The sequence below is a fragment of the Nipponia nippon genome, unplaced genomic scaffold (genome assembly GCF_047370975.1).
Source record: "Nipponia nippon isolate SJK-2023a ecotype South Korea unplaced genomic scaffold, ASM4737097v1 scaffold_8, whole genome shotgun sequence".
Taxonomy (NCBI): domain Eukaryota; kingdom Metazoa; phylum Chordata; class Aves; order Pelecaniformes; family Threskiornithidae; genus Nipponia; species Nipponia nippon.
This window is the reverse complement of record NW_028262402.1, coordinates 13,990,032-14,007,746: the sequence shown is the minus strand read 5'-3', so window position 1 is coordinate 14,007,746 and position 17,715 is coordinate 13,990,032. Positions and strand designations below refer to the sequence as shown.

Sequence of the window (17,715 nt, the reverse complement as noted above, 5' to 3'; positions counted from 1 at the left end):
TTTTAAAGAAAAATAGGGCCTTTAATTGCTCCTAAGTAGAAGGAGGTTTAGTTTTGTCTTTTTTTTTCTGAAAAGGTACACCTTCCTTCCAAGGTTTAAGAGCCTATAGGCTCCGAAATGTTGAGGGCATTTGACGATTCAATGTGTTTTGTTGAAGAGTGTCAAAGAAGCATATCACTTTCTTATGCTCTCCCTCTGTACCTCCTAAGGTGCAAATCCTGCATGACCAAATACTGCGCAGACATGAACAGAGCCTTACTAATTATACCAAAATGCTTCTCAACTACATTTGCACACCTAATCAGCAATGCAAATCACTGACTGACCTTATCACAAAGCAAAGAGAAACAGTTTTCGAAAATTTAGCCCCTGTCATTTCCCACACAGAAATCCACCCTGCCTCCCAGGTAGCAATCACAACAGGCTTGGTGGCTGAAGCTCCCTTCCTAGGGCCATCTGCCTTCCCCTGTGAGCAGGGTTGAAAGTGCTTCTGGAAAAGTACAGGAAAATGGCATCAAACTTTCACGGTACAGGGGAATCACATTGCAGTCAGCTTACGCTCTTTTACCTGCAAAGTCGCAGTGTTTATTATTTTTACCAGGCCACCCTCAATCTTGTTACATTGGAGACTTCCATACCTGCTGTGCCAGTATGGAAACGAAAGCACTTTCTCACTCTGGTACAAGAAAAATATTCTGCCCATGCTGCAAGAACTGCCACCTTTGATCAAGGAAAATTAAAAACCCTATGTGCATTCTAATGAATTCTCATGTGTCATATCCCTAAGACATCAAAAGAAATATTTTGGCATTTATTAATGCAAGCCAGCACACTAATTTTGTCCACCTACCTATCCAAATTCTCAAATTTCCTTTTGAACCTAAAACTAATTGTCTCAGACCTTTCATAAATAAAGCAAACAGAAAACCCTGTGCATGAGAGTTCAGGCAAGCATGTGTGTGTACGTGTCTGTGCGCATGCGTGTGCATGTGTTAGTGCATGAATCCTCATAATTTGTAGAGGCCAAGCTTAGTTAAAAGAATCAAAAGCATGCAACTCTCCAATTTCCTTCACATATTTTTAGAAAGACCGAAAGAAATCCTCTTGAAAAACAGTTCTGGAATTTAAGCTATGGCAAATAAAGTAGAAAATTCCCTGTATTTATATTTGATATCCAAGTAAACTCCAAATTTGATTATAGCACAATATAAATGCAGATGTGACAATGTATTCCTTAAAAAAACAAAACACAAATGCACATCAAGTCCCTTTGATTTTTGATGCACCAGAGGGCAGCTTTTCATCTTGGGATTCCAAATAGTTGTCCATACCAACCACTGCGAAGCTAGTCGCAATCCTCTTCCTACATGTACATGTTCAAGCAAAAACTTCAGATGTTCAAGGGAAAAAAAATAAATACCAAAACAAACAAAAAAAACCCAGCCACACCACAACAATATGCATGTGGCTGGAATAGATTATTACCCTGAAATCGACAAACTACACTCTTATTAAATACTGTACCTTGTTATTTCTTCTTTAAGTTTACATGGATCCTCTGCATAGAATTTAATGCCAAAATACAGAGTGTATGGTGGTCCAGCTGAGGGAAAAAAATATTCGGTGCATAAGTTAGTTGTTATGAACTGTTAATTGTCATGAATTGTTACTAGTTGACTACAAAACAGCTACTAAGAAGGCCAGCTTAATATTTTATGAACCTTGGAAGTTCCATAAAAAAATCTTATATCCATATAGCAAATCTGTACATCTATACTCATTACACGTGAGGAAAAAAAAAGTAAGAAAAGGATTTTTATTATTATTTTTCTAGTCTTGTGTTTATTTATTCACAGCTTGTCTGTCTACTTGGAGTTTTTGGTTATTTTGAAGATATGAATTTAGATTTAATTTCTAACTTACTGTTTCTCCAAGGTTTTTTAACTGCTTGATTTTGATCTTTAGATACTTTTTCCACTGAAACTTTTTGAAAAATGTAATTGTGCAGGAAATGTGATTCCCTGGCATAACTAATAATACTGAATACTAATCCCTTCCACATTTCCAAATATCTTATGGAGTAACTTTAATTAAGAAATATTTGGAAAAGCTGTTCTAATTCACCTTTTAAAAATGTTATTCTCCCGAAAGATTCAGTTAACTCAGTACCGAAATTCTTACAGCTACATTTATTCCATGCATGCTCCACTTCTACATCTTTTTATAGGTCTCCACATTCTTAAGTAAAATAATCTCATCATGATCTTTAATTATAATAAAAATAACAGATCTTGCATCTGTGATATCTGAAGAGTGATAGTAACAGCAGACACTCCATTATCAGCAAGAGGCACTACTTTACTTTCAGAATAAAAAAGGAATCTAAGTTGCTTATGGTATGGTACAGTATGGTAGAGGTATCACAGCTACTATAAAATTAATTACACAAGTTAGGAATAGCACCATTTATTATTCTAAAGTAAAATTTAAGCACAGATAAACCTTTGGACAATAATCACACAAATTATTGGAAAATTAAGGTATGTTCAATCTATGTGTGAAACTTTGACAGCTACGAACTGCAGTAATTGATAGTTCTTGAACAAGTTTATCTCTTGTGACTAGAATATAAATGTTGTACAGGCTGTATATATGGAACATTGCCTCTGTTACTTCATCTTCGGATGCATTCTTTAAATTCAAATTAAATACATACTGTTTATCAATTCTTTATGTTCAGCAAGGGTCTTTGCAGGATCCAGCCAGTACTGTGAGACAGATAATTATGGAAATTAGTCACTTAACATGGAAAATTAATATAGAACAATTGCAATTCTATATTTATTCACATATTGATATTTATTAGCAGACTGACACACTTCAGTCTGCCAATGACAAACTAGTGCCAGCTTCTGATCAGAGAAACACTGTCTCTACAAGTCTAATGTTGTGTATCTTCCCTGGGGTAGGAGTCTTCCTGAAAGGAAACCTGTTTCGTAAGAGCCACAACATCTCAGGCTTGTGACAAGCTGGCTCTACAGAAGAATCATACAAAGTACCCATTGGTGTCTACCTGATCTGCTATAGCTACTATATGGATGTGCAACCTTGCTATTTTCTTCTGGGAGATTAACCTAAGTAGGATAACTCTAAATTTAAACAGCAACAACAAAGCATGTAAGACAGGACCTACAAGGAAAGAATGAAGGGCCTTCACTTGTTTTCTGAAAAACAAGAGACTGTAGGGGGGAACAGGCATAACAGCACTCTTCCAAGACCTGAGAAATTGCTGTAAGATCATAGTTATCAATTTTTCATGTCCACTAAGTATGAAGAAATTGGGTTAACCAGAAGTAAAGAAAAATTAGTTTTGATTTTCAGAAACGGTTTCTAATAGCAGAGAGAGTGGGTGACTGGAAATCGGCACCAAGGTAGGGAGGGTACAGACTCTTCCACCAGATAGTTTACAGAACTAGTTGGACAAATGTGTCAGAGATGATCGAGGTACACTTAGTACACCGCAGAAGGATAAACTGTTACACGGGTTCCCATGCCATTTGATCAACAGACAATCCATAGTATAATTTCTCACTAATTACTCCTGCCCGGCCTTTATCAAACTTTTAATAGAAGTTTTTCTGATGTTACTGCTGAACACAGACCAGCTGTGTAGTTCATATTATGGCTACACAGATCACCAGCATCCTGGTCTTGTAATCCCTCCAGCAACTTATTTCTTCCTTAGCTTGACATTTCTATGATTCAGTTTTGGAAGAAAGTGCAGAGGCAGCTGCCAAGATCGTTCTTGTCTTCCTTTTTTTCAGTCCTCTTCCCTCTTACACAAGCTTTTTGGACTAGCTGAGATTGACACCCCTTCATAAAACACTGGAAATAAAAAGGCTGCAGAACACAGCTTCTGTAAAGGGCAAATTGAGGCAGATTGAATATACATCCTTAGCATCCACAACTTCTTTAACTGAGGAACTACACAGACCAATGAATAAACTCTTTACCTGCACCCCTGAACTAACCCTATGGAGAATAAGAATAAAATGATTAATCAAAAAATCTCCCCTCTCTATCCAGAGAACTTCTCTGGACTAGAGAATTTCACTATTAGAAAGGAGTATCATAAAGAAGGGAGGGAAAAACACTACAAGGCATTTGAGTGGAAAATTTCAAGCAACTAATTTCATAAGTGGTTGTAAGGAACTATAATTTTGATAAAACATGAAAGCAAACTACTTCCATTAGCTGCTGATCCACCTGCAACAGAAACAGCTGTATGCCTTGTTCTTGACCATTGCTATTTCAAATCCAGGAATGTTTGCTAAGAAAATTCCCTAAATTTTGAGGAAACAAAATATTCAGTACATGCCTGTATCGAATACCTCCAATACTGCTTTTAACCTCAACGGAAGGTGGGAAGGAAAAAAAAAACTTGTCACACTTGTTCAAACCTCCTATTAGAACTCCCTATCAGCAATAATCTGAGCTGGCACAATAGGCTGATAAAGAGATTTTACAGTCAACAGGCAGAAAAAAAGGCAAAATGACTCTGCAGTGCACATTCTGGCTATGCAATGTGGTCAAGAATGTGGTCTGACCTCTTCCCAAAAGTGGCATCACAGTATGAACAACACATTGTCAAGCTATCTTGCTTATCATTGATAGCTTTGTGTTACACTGCAAGAGTTTCAAAATCAGATCAAAATCTATCACAGAATAACTCCTTCATGAAATTCTCCTGAAGTGAACTGAAATCAGCGCCAAGAGATACTGTCTTATAGACCTCTTTGCAGTTTAGCTTTAAATGCGTAGGTAGATTGATTATTTGGGAAAAAAAAAAAAAAAAGAAAAAAGATATTGATGGATCATTATTCAAGTTTGCAAGTCAAGCACAGAACAGTTACAGATTTCTGTTTGTCTCTGCAACTTGAATTCCATGTGATTCACTGGCTGTCATGAGATAAACCAGAATTGGGCCAGGTCATTAAAGACTGTGTGGGCACTTGTAGACCATACAATCAAAACAGAGTTGCCTTAGAAGTCTTAATTCTCACTGGCCTGTACTTGACTTGCAAGTCAAATTATATTCTTTGTATGGTCTTCTGAAGGCAATTTCCAAGCTTAGGGGAGGTGGGCAAAATTCAGGGGGAAAACTGCAAGTTCAGATTCAGAGGGAATCTGAAGAGAGAAGAGGGAACAAACTGGTTATTTGTATGGCTAAACATGTCCTTTCCTTCCCCCAAACTGAGCCGACAGGAGGAACTGCAGTCAGTCCTCATCCCTGTAAGACAGATTGCTGCTACTCATGCTAGTGAAAATAAGAATCAGCTGGCACGAAGAAATATGCTCTTCTGAAGGTACCACAGGCTTCAAGATCCAGGTGCTGCATAGGTGAAGTTAAACACTTCAGCTCAGACCAGTTTACTGCTGGGAGAGGAGTGTTGTGAAAGAGGCAAGAATCTCGTCTGCTTCCTCATTTCTCCAGTAAGTATTTAGCATTGTGGCAATGCCACAAGCCCACGCTTAAAATCACTGTGTAGCTATTTATTATTTCAAAGGCTGCCAAAATTTTCCTGAAGAATGCAATGAGTGGGGGGAGGAGAGGGAGATTGCTAGCATTTTATTTGTAAGCCAAAGATGAATGGAATTCATGGATAATGAAAAGGCGTTTTTCAAGCCAATGTTAAGACAATAAAGATGAGAACATTTATAAAACCAGACAACAGAATCCTCTAAGCATACATACTCATGCATAAAAAATAATGTGTATTAGATACCTGTTAAATGTTTGCATATACATATAAATAGTGTTGGGTATAGTTACAGTTTTGAGCTCACATGTTAAAGTGCCAAGACAAATGGAACAAAAACGCAGAGTGTCTTATTAATCCAATACACTTGCACAGCAGGTGCTGACAACAAACCCTGCATTCGTGAATGCCAAAGTAGCTCCAGCACGCAGCCTCACTCTTTTTATGTTTGGCAGCCAGAATGCCACTTCTCAGTGATTTCCCACCTGTATCTCTCCTGTACAGACAGCAAGGGTTATCTGACTTATAAACAGCTCACCACTACTGCAAAGAGGTGGAGAGCCCAGCATACACCCATCCATCTGCAGGGGACAAATTTTGAGAATCTGAAAGGGGAATTTAACATTTACAGAAGAAATAAGAAAAAATAATTACTTTGAAATATTCCTAATCAATGCAACTATCCAATTACTAAAGTGATGGCTACTAGTTTACTAATTGTTATTTACAAAGACCATATAGTATTAGTTTAATTTAATAATTTTCCATTTACTAAGACTGATTATAAATGTACAATGTTATTAAAGAAAATAATTCCCTTTTAATTTTTAGGTAGTAATTATAAAAAAAGATATTTTAAAGTACAGTGTATCTAAGAATAGATGGGCTCTGTTGTCCTTTGTACTTTTACAAATCTGGCTCCCATACGAGCCAGATGTGTAAGCAGTATGCATCCAAGCGCCATGCAGTATTTCATATTTAGCCCTTTTAAATGACTGCAAACATTTTTCCACAAATCTGGAATCTTCATTCCTTGTATCTGCATAGGGTTAAACCTGGGTCAAATTCCATGAACCTGTTTGAAACAAAATATTAACTAGGTTGAAATGTTTGCTGTGGTATCAATCAATGAAGTGTCTGGTGAAGAAATATCTATCAACTTCAAACTAAATCCTAGGCTGTCTTAATTAGATTCTTACGAAGCTGCACATGTCAGTTTTTGTTCACATTTACAACAGGAAAAACCACAGCTTTCAAGAGAAAACCCAGTATTTTTCAATTATAATTTGAAATTATCAAGATTTTTCCACAATCTAAGAGAACACTAACAATTAGAATTATTTTGTTTTTCTGCAAACCTTCAGTGCAAAGAATCTAAATCTGCTAAGCTCAAGACATCCTTGTTATATAAGAAATGTATACATCACCAGGCAATTTCTACATACAAATAGGTATTTAATACCTCTGTCTTTTCTTTATTAGAATCTTATTAATATCCTTATTAATTAGAATTAACTCACCTGACCATCAGTTTTGTCTAAGTTGTTTTAATCCATGAACAATCTTCTAAAGTTTCTAGCTTCTAATCAATATTATCCATCTCCATTTTCCTTTCACTGGCTATGCCATCTATTTTAACAAGCACAACAAGTCTTTTTCTTTCTAGATAATTTGGTATACCATGCTTGTGGGCAAATGTCAAATCCACACAAAAACAAAAATCTGTACAAAACCAGAATACAAGCTAAGTACAGTTCACCTGTTTTTCTAAGAGCTTGAGATCAAAATGCACACTACATTGTATGACAGTAATTCCCTAGAGAACAGACATTTTTGATTGTAAACAAATCTTTTGTTAAAATCACGCCCTTCTTTCTATAGTTAAGTTACATACAGCCTCTTCAATCTGTTACCCTATCCAATTTGGTACAGTAACCTGGCAATCTGAGCATGCTGCAGTTACTTTATTAATCATGTTGGGTCAAGAAACATCTTTCCGATATATGAGTTTGCACAGCAGGGATATGCAATTCACGGGACATGTTTCTGTGCTCAGCTTTGCCACAGCTGACCTAATCTATCACTGCAGCACAGCAACTCAGAGCAGAAAGTTCAGCTTCAGAAGAAACCGAGACTTGCATCTCCCCTCTGTCTCTACGTGCTGGGCTACGCAGCTGCGAAATATATTGCCACAGGCTACCTCCTACCTGCTGTGCTCTCATGTCCATACGTTCAAAAGAGAGCTTCCTCATAGCAGCAGAGAAAAAAACACATCTACGCTACAGAGTGGATGCATGGTACCAAGACAGAGCGCTGCCCGTCTCATGTTAGCTGCAGATGTTGGAGCAGTACACATGTGTTAGCACAGCACTACACTTGAACTAACTGGGGCTGGGGAAATGAGCTTGGATGCAGTACTGAATTAACATGGTGCTACGGCTTTCTGTATTTGTATTTCTCCCCTTAGAGCCCTAAGAGAGTGTCAGTATGCTGTACACTGTGAATATAATAGCTCAGATTACCATTATATCAGACAAGAAAAGAGGGATATTTGCATCACAGGCTGCTGTACAATGCAGACATGCCTCTTGCAGCTTTAGGTTAAGCAGGTTTAGCGTGAGAGTTAGGGATGGTGAGGGGCAGCCTGACCAATGTGAGATTGTAAAGTGCAGCCAGGTTTCTGGAAGTAAAAAAAAGAAGTTTTTATTATCAACAGACCTTTAAAATGCTTTTGGTTGTCTAGTGTTCTGCAATAAGGGAGTTTCAAAATCTTTTTTGTAAGAGAAGCTCTAATAGCATGACTCTTTTCAGACCGCTTTTGTGATTTGACAAGGGAATGCCTTTGGGCTTCAAAAGTACCCTTTCCCTCATCAAATTCCACTCAGCTTTTCCTGAGATATTATGCGTTAAAATTGCCATTTCCATTCTCTCTTTTGTGTGCCTCAAGAAAATACTGGCCTCCTGCCAGAACAGTAATTAGCACCACTATCCTAAGGCACACTGGAGATACCACAAAGGCAGTAGCAAAGGGACTATGTGGGGAGCACCAGGGAGCTGCACGGTGAGACCCAGAAATGAGAGGGGCAGGGGACCTTCATGGCCCTCCCAGTACTGGCTTACCCAGCATTTGGCCTCTCCTCCGCTAAAAGAGAGGTACATCACCAGGCTGCTGTTTTCCCCGGATACTAAAGCGATGAGAGACTAAAAGGCAAGACAGAGTTTCCTACGCCACCTTCAGCTTCTGCAACACAGATTCTGGGGATCATGTCTCACCTGAAAACACAAGATGGGGCACAATGTCCCGCATTTCTGGCAGATATGGCAGAAGACAAAAATGCCTAATCAGTCAGGACCCAGCTGACCATCCACATTAAGAAGCATAAAGACCACATCTGGTCTCAGCTTAGCCTAACTTGAGTGTCAGCAGTCTCTGCAGCAATGCAAAAGGCTCAGGTGAAGGGCTGAAGAACCACACTGAGAGATTCAATGGCGCTCAAAGAAAACCGGTCTTCTTTTTAAAGTATTTGCACCAAAAAAGGTACTCATGTACTACATTAAAAAGCACCATGTAGTTGGTCAACCAAAGCACTCAGAGGTTAGGAAACACTACTGACAATCTACAGCATTAGTTCAACCCATCTGTTATTTGGGTGTAGTTTTATATTACAAGATTTTTAATTAATTTTTAAGTGTTATATTTTGATTAACTATAGTTTTTGTTTTTCCTTAGGAGTCCAGTCTTGTTAAAAGCACAAGATGGGTATAGCTTACACTGTTCTGGCAACTCGTAACCTTCCAGAGCTTGATTTTGCAAATTAAATACTGTCCTTTTACCATGGAGAATTTGGGGAACCTGGAATGTCAATAAAGCGAAATTTGTGTAATACGACCAAATTACTACCCTAGAGACAGTGTCATCCAATTTATGCTTTATCCTACTGTTCATAGTCTTCCCAGTGCCATCCATTTCTGTCAATCTGTTTGCTGCATCCAGCTATTCTCTCTCACATGCTAATTAGTTTGTTAGCTGTTTGGGAAGAGACCATTTTAGTGTTATGCATTTGTATACTACATAGCACAGTGAAACCTTGTTCACTGATTGGAGCCCTACTGGTACTACTCAAATAATTATGATACCACCCCCATAAGAGGTAGCATACCAACACAGCACTTAAAAGTCCACCTAGAAGTGCTGAGGCATGCCAAAGTAATGGGGAAAATAATGAAACAAGTTCTTTCAAACCCTTAATAAAAAAATGTTTCTTCCGTGACTGGGTTGCATTCTTTAAAATACATAGTTTTGTCCACCCTGTTTTATTCATCATTCAGTTAAATATATAGTGTGACAAAAAACCTGACAGAGCAAATAATAAAATACTCCCCACCACGAGCAATGCATTAATAGGTAGCCAAACCTCCAAACACCCTTCTCTGTCTGAGACTAACTCAGGAGCATGGTTTTAAAACTAATTAGCAAGGTAACCTTTTTCCCCTTCCCTTAGGAAATCTGTTGTGGCCAATCCAAAACATATTCAATCCAAAATTCAAATCCCGGCTTCTTGCCAGCTGTTACAAGACTAATTCCCACAACAGCCCAGAGAGTTTTAGCCACATTCAGTGCACAACTGAATATATGTTTACAGCTAAAGCACAAGGTGTTATTTGTTGCATGGAAGCTTTACCTTTATACTGGCCATTCTTAAGAGCTTACAAGATTTCACTAAAAATAGTAAGCTAGCAACAATTGTCATAAAACGCATAAAACTAAATACAGTTGCACAGGTTTACTCATTCGTGAACTTTACAGATAAAGCAGCATCGACTTTTAATTACCCATACACAGAAAAACAACATGAACAGGCATTTTCACAATATTTTGCTACAACACAGCCCAGGTGCAAAGCCTGCAGCACAAACTTGGTCAGTCACTGTGGCAGCACCTACATGGCAGGGCAGACGCGCTCTGTAACATGGCCCACCGTTGTGGTCTCTGGTTGTACCTCCTGGCTGCTTCCCAGCTGCATGTCAGGACAGAGCTGATGTGTGCACCGCTCTCCCACACACCTGGGATTTCCCTGCAAAGAAAACCCGCAGGTGGGGGGAGACACACAGCACTCCCATCAGGGGAGCAGAACACAAGCAGGCAGCAGAGACGCCTGCCCAGCAGTGCAGAAGCCAGGCAAAGCACGGGCCGGTAGATCTCCATGCAGAGAGGGGCTAGAGCTTCATGTCCGTGCTACTGCAAACTGTATCCCCATGACATGACCGATGTCGGTGCAAGAGCCCGCAAATCAGGGAATCATAGAATCATTTAGGTTGGGTTGGAAAAGACCTTTAAGATCATCAAGTCCAACCGTTAACCTATCACTGCCAAGTCCACCACTAAATCATGTCCCTAAGCACCACATCTACCCGTCTTTTAAATACCTCCAGGGATGGGGACTCAACCACTTCCCTGGGCAGCCTCTTCCAATGCCTGACTACCCTTTCAGTGGAGAAGTTTTTCCTAACATCCAACCTAAACCTCCCCTGGCACAGCTTGAGGCCGTTTCCTCTCGTCCTATCACTCGTTACTAGGGAGAAGAGGCCGACCCCCACCTCGCTACAACCTCCTTGCAGGTAGTTGTACTGAGCAAGAAGGTCTCCCCTCAGCCTCCTCTTCTCCAGGCTAAACAACCCCAGCTCCCTCAGCCGCTCCTCCTAAGACTTGTGCTCCAGACCCTTCACCAGCTTCATTGCCCTTCTTTGGACACGCTCCAGCACCTCAATGTCTTTCTAGTAGTGAGGAAGTTGGATGAACGCCTTTTTAATCCATGGGAAAATCAAGAAGCACAGTGGCTTCCTGTCCTTGGGCTGGCCAGGGAATAAAGACAAAGGCTAACGTTAAATTTACCACCATCATGTAAGAGGAAAAAGGCAAAAAGGCTGTATTCATATTTGGAGAGGCTGAATTAATGGGGTTATGGCCTACAGCTCAGGCACACTACCATAATACAAAATGCACAGGTATCATACAATCAAATCATCTAGTCTGTTAGCAGGACGTGTCCTAAAATGTGCCTTTATCTGTTAAGCGTTTCACAGAAGAGATGTAATCTTCTCTTATTTTCATAATGCCATATACACCATTAAATACACAGTGTGTATGCTGCTGGAAATGTTCCCAGTAATAGCCATTTCTATTTTATTTGCCTCTACAGGAAAAAACAAAACACTTCTGAGAGCAAAAAATACCTACCTGCTCTTCATTCACACCTCAATTTCCTCAGGAAATCAAAACCACTGTTTTTAACAGTCTGCCTTTAGTTCACAGCTGAATCTGACTTTCATCTCCACGGAATGAAACTTGGTTAGAAGCTTATCAAGGAACTGAATTAATAAATATCTAGACTATAGCACAGAAATAAAGATATACTCAGTAGGGCAGTCTGTAGCTCTGAGCAGCAATCAATAATCTTCTGCTAATACTGTTCTGACTTCAGCCTCTACATGTTCAACTTCTGCTAAACAGAAGAAATTGGCAAATATTCAGCCAATTCAATTACTTATTATTTTTAGATGAAACATGACATCTCTTGAGGTCATGATCTTCTGCAGAACTCTCAATACAGAACAGTGACATTAAAAGCATAACTGCTTCACTTAATTTAACCACAGGCCAGGCATTATTGCCTTTATAAAATTAAGGTAACATGATGAGCATCCTATGCATACAGCACTGGTCCCACCTGCTGAGCATCCCCTGCTCCTCACCTCTGACTGCAGTAACCCTGCACAGGCCATTTTGGGACTGAAACATCTCAGCCTGGTTTCAATTTTCTTACCTATTTAGGACTGTAACCTCCTGGTGAAAAAAGCTCTCAGACGTCTGGTGAGTCTCTGTCAAGAAGGCTCAAGAGAGCATGGGCTTAAGGACACACAGATGGTTCAGGCGAAGTGAAAATGTCATTGCCAACACCCTGACTCCTGGGGCTCTACCAGTGAACAGGCAGCCACCACACCAACTATACAATACACTCTGAAACAGGCGTTCAGCAAGTGGTCCAAGTGAAGCAGCCTGTGCACACTCAGGGACACTGCTTCCCAGACACCACAGGGCCAAGCGAAGCCAGACAGCCAGTACACCAAACACTGGCTTCAGGGCACAGTATTAAAAGGGAAAAAATATTAATCCTACTTTTATATCATACTTTTGTACTATTTATACTTTCTTCATTTAGTTTTCAACAACATTTAGCATCTGATTCTGTTCCTATCTAAGATATTAATGGCTATTCTGGGACTTTAATGCAAAGAAACACAACGAAATTATTATTGGAAACCTGAGCCATGAAATAGTGAAAGTTAGTGAAAGTATGACAAACCAATGCTCTACAGGCAAATGGTGCAAACAGGGTAAATTTTACATATGGAAACTCCAATTTCCCATGTCTTTTACTCACCGTTTGATGACTTCGGTCACAGTAGCGCAGTCCAAAGTAATCTATCTCCACTAGGTTTAAGTGACGGAATACGTAGCCCAGGACAACCGATCCTTTCGTTGACTTCTGTGGGAAAGAATTTACAGAGCCTTTTCACAAAGATGCTCTGCCTTTGTCAGCTATGTGCAGTGGCATTCATGCATTCAGTTAGCTTTGTCTAAAAAAAAAAAAAAAAAAAAAAGGAGGCAGTTCCCAGTGCCTTTAACAAAAATTTCAGCTGTACAGAAGAAAATACTTTGTCCTTATACATGTTTAATCAATCATTCTGTAAATACTATTGGGTAGCTGGCAGGTCAATAGTTACAAAACAAAACAAAACAAAAGCTCAAGTGTACATGCGTAAGCACAATGCTGGCAAACCTTTCATTTTTCTAGAAAATTTCTGTTCTCTGATCAAAATTCTAATCTCCATGACATATTGTAATACTAAAATCATACTCTTCCTTCCAGTACAGACCTGTCACTCAGATTCTGACAACGAAGACCAGGAGGCAAAACTTTGCCCTTAAGATCTAAATTACACATCATTAGCTGCTCTGTAACTACTCTTTGTAAGGAAGGTGAGGTTTTATTTGTTTTCTTCTATAATATTTTTGAGAGTAGAAGTGGGAGAAATCCAACACCCTGAACTGAAATAATCCCATTGTTTTCTTGAACAGTACTTCATTAAGGGTGTACGCCAGTATTTGCAAACAATGCTGGGACAATATTGCAAACAGCATTGTACCATTGAGAATGCATTATAAAAAGCACACTTCCACTTGAATGCTTCTTATTTGTTGGTTCACCTGGCAGCCAACAACAAACAGACTAGGAAGACTGAGAATAATTACAAAGAATGATCCCCCCTCAGAATCAATTAGAGCCTTTAACTATTACAGTCCTAAATTCCACAAGAAAGCATGAACATAATTCATAATTAGGTGTTGGTTAACTGCTTCATATTGTACAAACTGCTAGATTATAGTAAAATCACCAGAGACAGAAGAAACAGGAAGAGGAAGCTGTGGGATATTGCTTGTGCTATTTCACTTTTTAGCCTACAAACAAATAATTTCAAAATTAAAATGGCAAATAATATTGATTAAAAAATCATTTAATTTAGCTTTGCTGGTGAAGTATCAATCACATAAAGACAGTGAAGATGAATCAATTTTTTTTCAGCAGGTGCATTTAGTCAGGATTTGTACCCAGTCACACAGGCAGGGCCAATACAACAATTTCAGATGGCCACTCACACCCTAAGCAAGCCATGACAAAGTAAACATCTCTGGTAGGCTGGGAATTGTGTATCCATGCTGTTCACCAGTTTTACTATATATTTGCTTAAACCAGGAGATGTTCTTGAAAAGTTCTCAGTGTGCAGCAGTCTAAAGCCATCATGCAGGTTGTTTACACTAAGCAGCTGTAATTACATATTCCCTCAGCATGTACAGTGAGACTTAATGATCAGCCATAAAACAGGAAACAATTTGTGGGAAAACATGATTAAGGTAAGTGGAAATTCACTAAATCTCATTTTTGCATTTTAGATAAAGCAGAGCAATACAGTGATTTTATCATCAGATTCCTCAACAAGAAACTGAACTTGGGTTGTAAGAACAATGCGAGACAAGAATCAGTCCCTCTTAGCTATGGAGTGACTACCAGGAGCACCACAGCAAAAAGGCAGAAACAAAACAAAACGCACCTTAAAAAATTTTTTTTAAAATACAGGTTAAACTATTAGACAGCAGGGATTCAACAATGAAGCAGTAATTGTCCTGCTTCATTTTATCTTTAAATCAACTGTTACTCAAAGAAGCAGGAGAGATGCCCCATTAAAAAGCAAGTCGTTGTCTCATCATTCCTATGTCATATAAGGCAAATTACCTTCATCATTGAAACTGCTTCCATTATCATTTAAACAGTACAACAATGTCTTGGGAACCTAGGATTGGACAGGCATCTCTAGAAACTGACACAGGAAAAATCTCAAAATAAACAAGCAGCCCTGACTCCAAACAACCCGCAGGGGTAACTGATGGCAACACTTCCAAGTGGGTACTAAACGTTAAAAGAATACTACAGACAGAAGGAGCTCCACCACCTCCTGCTCAGAGCCACAGGGTTTTGACATGGTTAACCAAAGCGTGGTTAGTAAACCCTTGCAGAAGGCTGCCTGCACCGTGGCTTACACGGGACATGGAGTGGTGCCCACCGAAGGCATGCTCAGCTTCTGTGATCGTGAAGCTCAAATCTGTTTGCTTTCTATGAGCTTTCCAGTCTTTGTCTGACCAATAACATTATTCATAGCGTCAGTTAGTTTTATTAGGAGAACTAAGAAACAGTAATCCAGTGGCAAAGATGAAGCTGCCAATTTTCCATTCAGGCATCTTACAATAATAATACACACTCCTGGGAGTAATCAAAGATACTAACATAACAAAGAAGCTTAAAGTCTTATAGGAGTTTAACTTAGGTAACTCTGCACCAGTTTAGGATTCAGTGAGCCTTCTTGGCTGGAAGTCTTCTTCAGTCAGCTGAGGACTGCAATGGGCTCTACGTAAGGAGTCTTTGGGACAGCTTTCCTCCTGTGGAGGCTACAGCTAGTGTGTTATCCCCAAGAAACACACACATTTCACACCTGGTTTGGCTGAAATTAGACTCCCTTCTTTCCTTTCAGAGCTAAATGGTAACAATGCGTAAAAAGCTTTTTAACTGCTTTTTACTTATATTCCTAGGCTGAGAGAAAACATAAAGGGCTGTAAATTTATTCTCTTGACACAGCTCCGTTAAGACTTCCATCACTGCAAGTCCTGGAGAAACAAGTCATCCAGCTGTGGGGAAATGCTGAGCAAAACCATGCAGCTTACAATGGCTGGGGGTTCTCCAGCCTTACAGCAGCAAGATGCTCAACACTGGTTATCCTCAGCCAAAACAGACTGTGAAGTAGCCTCTGTAGCCCTCCTCGCCAACCCCTTTCACATCCTTCAGCAATGCCTGCATATACACAAGGTAGCGCTTTGCAAGGGAACTGCCAGGGTGAGAGCCAGCCCGTATCCCCACACCCCTCTAACCTCACCTTCCCAGCACTGAGGAGCACTCTTCAGGTAAAACACCGACCCTTGCTGAAACCACTGCAACCTTATATTCAATTAAAGTCCCCATTTTAAGCCACATGATTTCAGGGTTTCATGCAAGTAACTTGCCTCTTCAAGTGGTGTTAAGAAAGCAGTTTTGCTGATGGATCCCTAAGTGGCTACTTCTCAGTCCTGAAATACATTTTTACTGCATTTGAGGAAAGTTTTGCAAACTAAGAAAAGCCATCTTATTTCCCCTAATAAAATTAAGGCAAAATTCAGCAAAACTTCAAACTAAAACTATCAACTATCAAAGATGTTAGCAGGATTACATTCACATCATACGGCATTGCAAAAATTACATAATCTGCCTTGCATTAAGCTCAGACTTGCTAGAGGCTTGCATTCTTACGTGTAAACCCAAGTATATTTGAAAATACCATCAGCAATGCTTTCAAGAGAGAACAAAGAATTGTTCGAATGAGTCATAACATCTTGCTGTACATGTTAGCACCATGGCTTCATAAACCAGAAAGGCAGGTTTCTACTGGCTAAAGAAAATGACAGGCAGAACATTCAGGAGAGATCTGATTTAATTGTATTTTTTTCATCAAAAATAAATCATTCTTTTAAAAATGGCACGTACAGTACTATAATTTAACATATTCATATTACTGTATATTTAGTCACCAGGAATTCTTATCTTGCACACTGCTCGCTGCTTTTTAGCTTCAGTGAGGTTCTTCTAGTTGGGTATTTTTTAATTTTCTCTTTTGTATTGTACACAGCAGTGCAGGCCAAATCAGATCCATGATCGATGTTAACTGAATTTAAAGACAAAGCAAGACGTGCAGCAACATCTGCCTCAGCAGGACGCTAGTCCCTCTCATAAAGGAAAATGGTGTAAGTAGTGAAGCCTCTTTTTATTAAAAACACAATAAAAACCACATCGCCTCTTTTAGTTCAAGCACCCATCATGAAACCTTCCTCCTGAAAGTAATTCAATCCACAGACTCTACTTCTTACAACCTCATAAATGCTAAGGAAGATGCAGATGAATTCATGAGCCTTCGCTCAAAAAAAAGGCTTAAAACTTTGTCTGAACATAACCATTGCCTTTTGAGATGCCTCCCCCCACCACGACCATTGTTAGAGTTTATTGGAAAGTCACACCTGATGCTGAATTAGTTATTCTGCTTGTGTACTGACAAGAGAGAACAATACGGAACAAGAGCAGAAGGTTTCTAATGCTGAACAAGGGAGTTTATATTAGCGTATGGAAAAACAAGGAGGATGTTATGGGGGATGACACACAATCATGCTGAGATATTCAGAAACACCTGTGTAAAATCCCCGCATTTCTCTGTCAAGTACAGGACTGCATGGGTTAGGCTGCCAACAAGCCCTCCAAGTGGGAAGCGCATTTGATCTGCTACCGATGTGCTAGACAGCAGCTAGTGCCCATGCAGTACACGAGCTGCTCTCTACGTGGAGCGTGGGCACCGGCACTTTCCCCACAGGTCCGCAAGGAAGGGCAGAGAGCAAGCACAGCTCTTGACGTGCATGTCAGCACCGCCCCATGTGCGTCAACCAGCCAGACAGCATCAGTATACTGAGGCAGACATACTCCAG

General features: G+C 39.6%; 1 protein-coding gene across 3 annotated transcripts in view; it reads right to left on the bottom strand.

Moving 5' to 3' along the window:
• EPB41L4A (erythrocyte membrane protein band 4.1 like 4A) overlaps positions 1-17,715 on the bottom strand; it is a 139,811-nt gene that overhangs the window by 73,025 nt on the left and 49,071 nt on the right. For all 3 annotated transcript variants that reach the window (XM_087742221.1, XM_087742222.1, XM_087742223.1), the window contains exons 2-4: positions 12,983-13,087; positions 2,717-2,768; positions 1,525-1,603 (exon numbers count right to left, since the gene is read on the bottom strand). In XM_087742221.1, the coding sequence (XP_087598347.1) occupies positions 1,525-1,603; positions 2,717-2,768; positions 12,983-13,087 (236 nt within the window). The remainder of the gene's footprint in view (positions 1-1,524; positions 1,604-2,716; positions 2,769-12,982; positions 13,088-17,715) is intronic.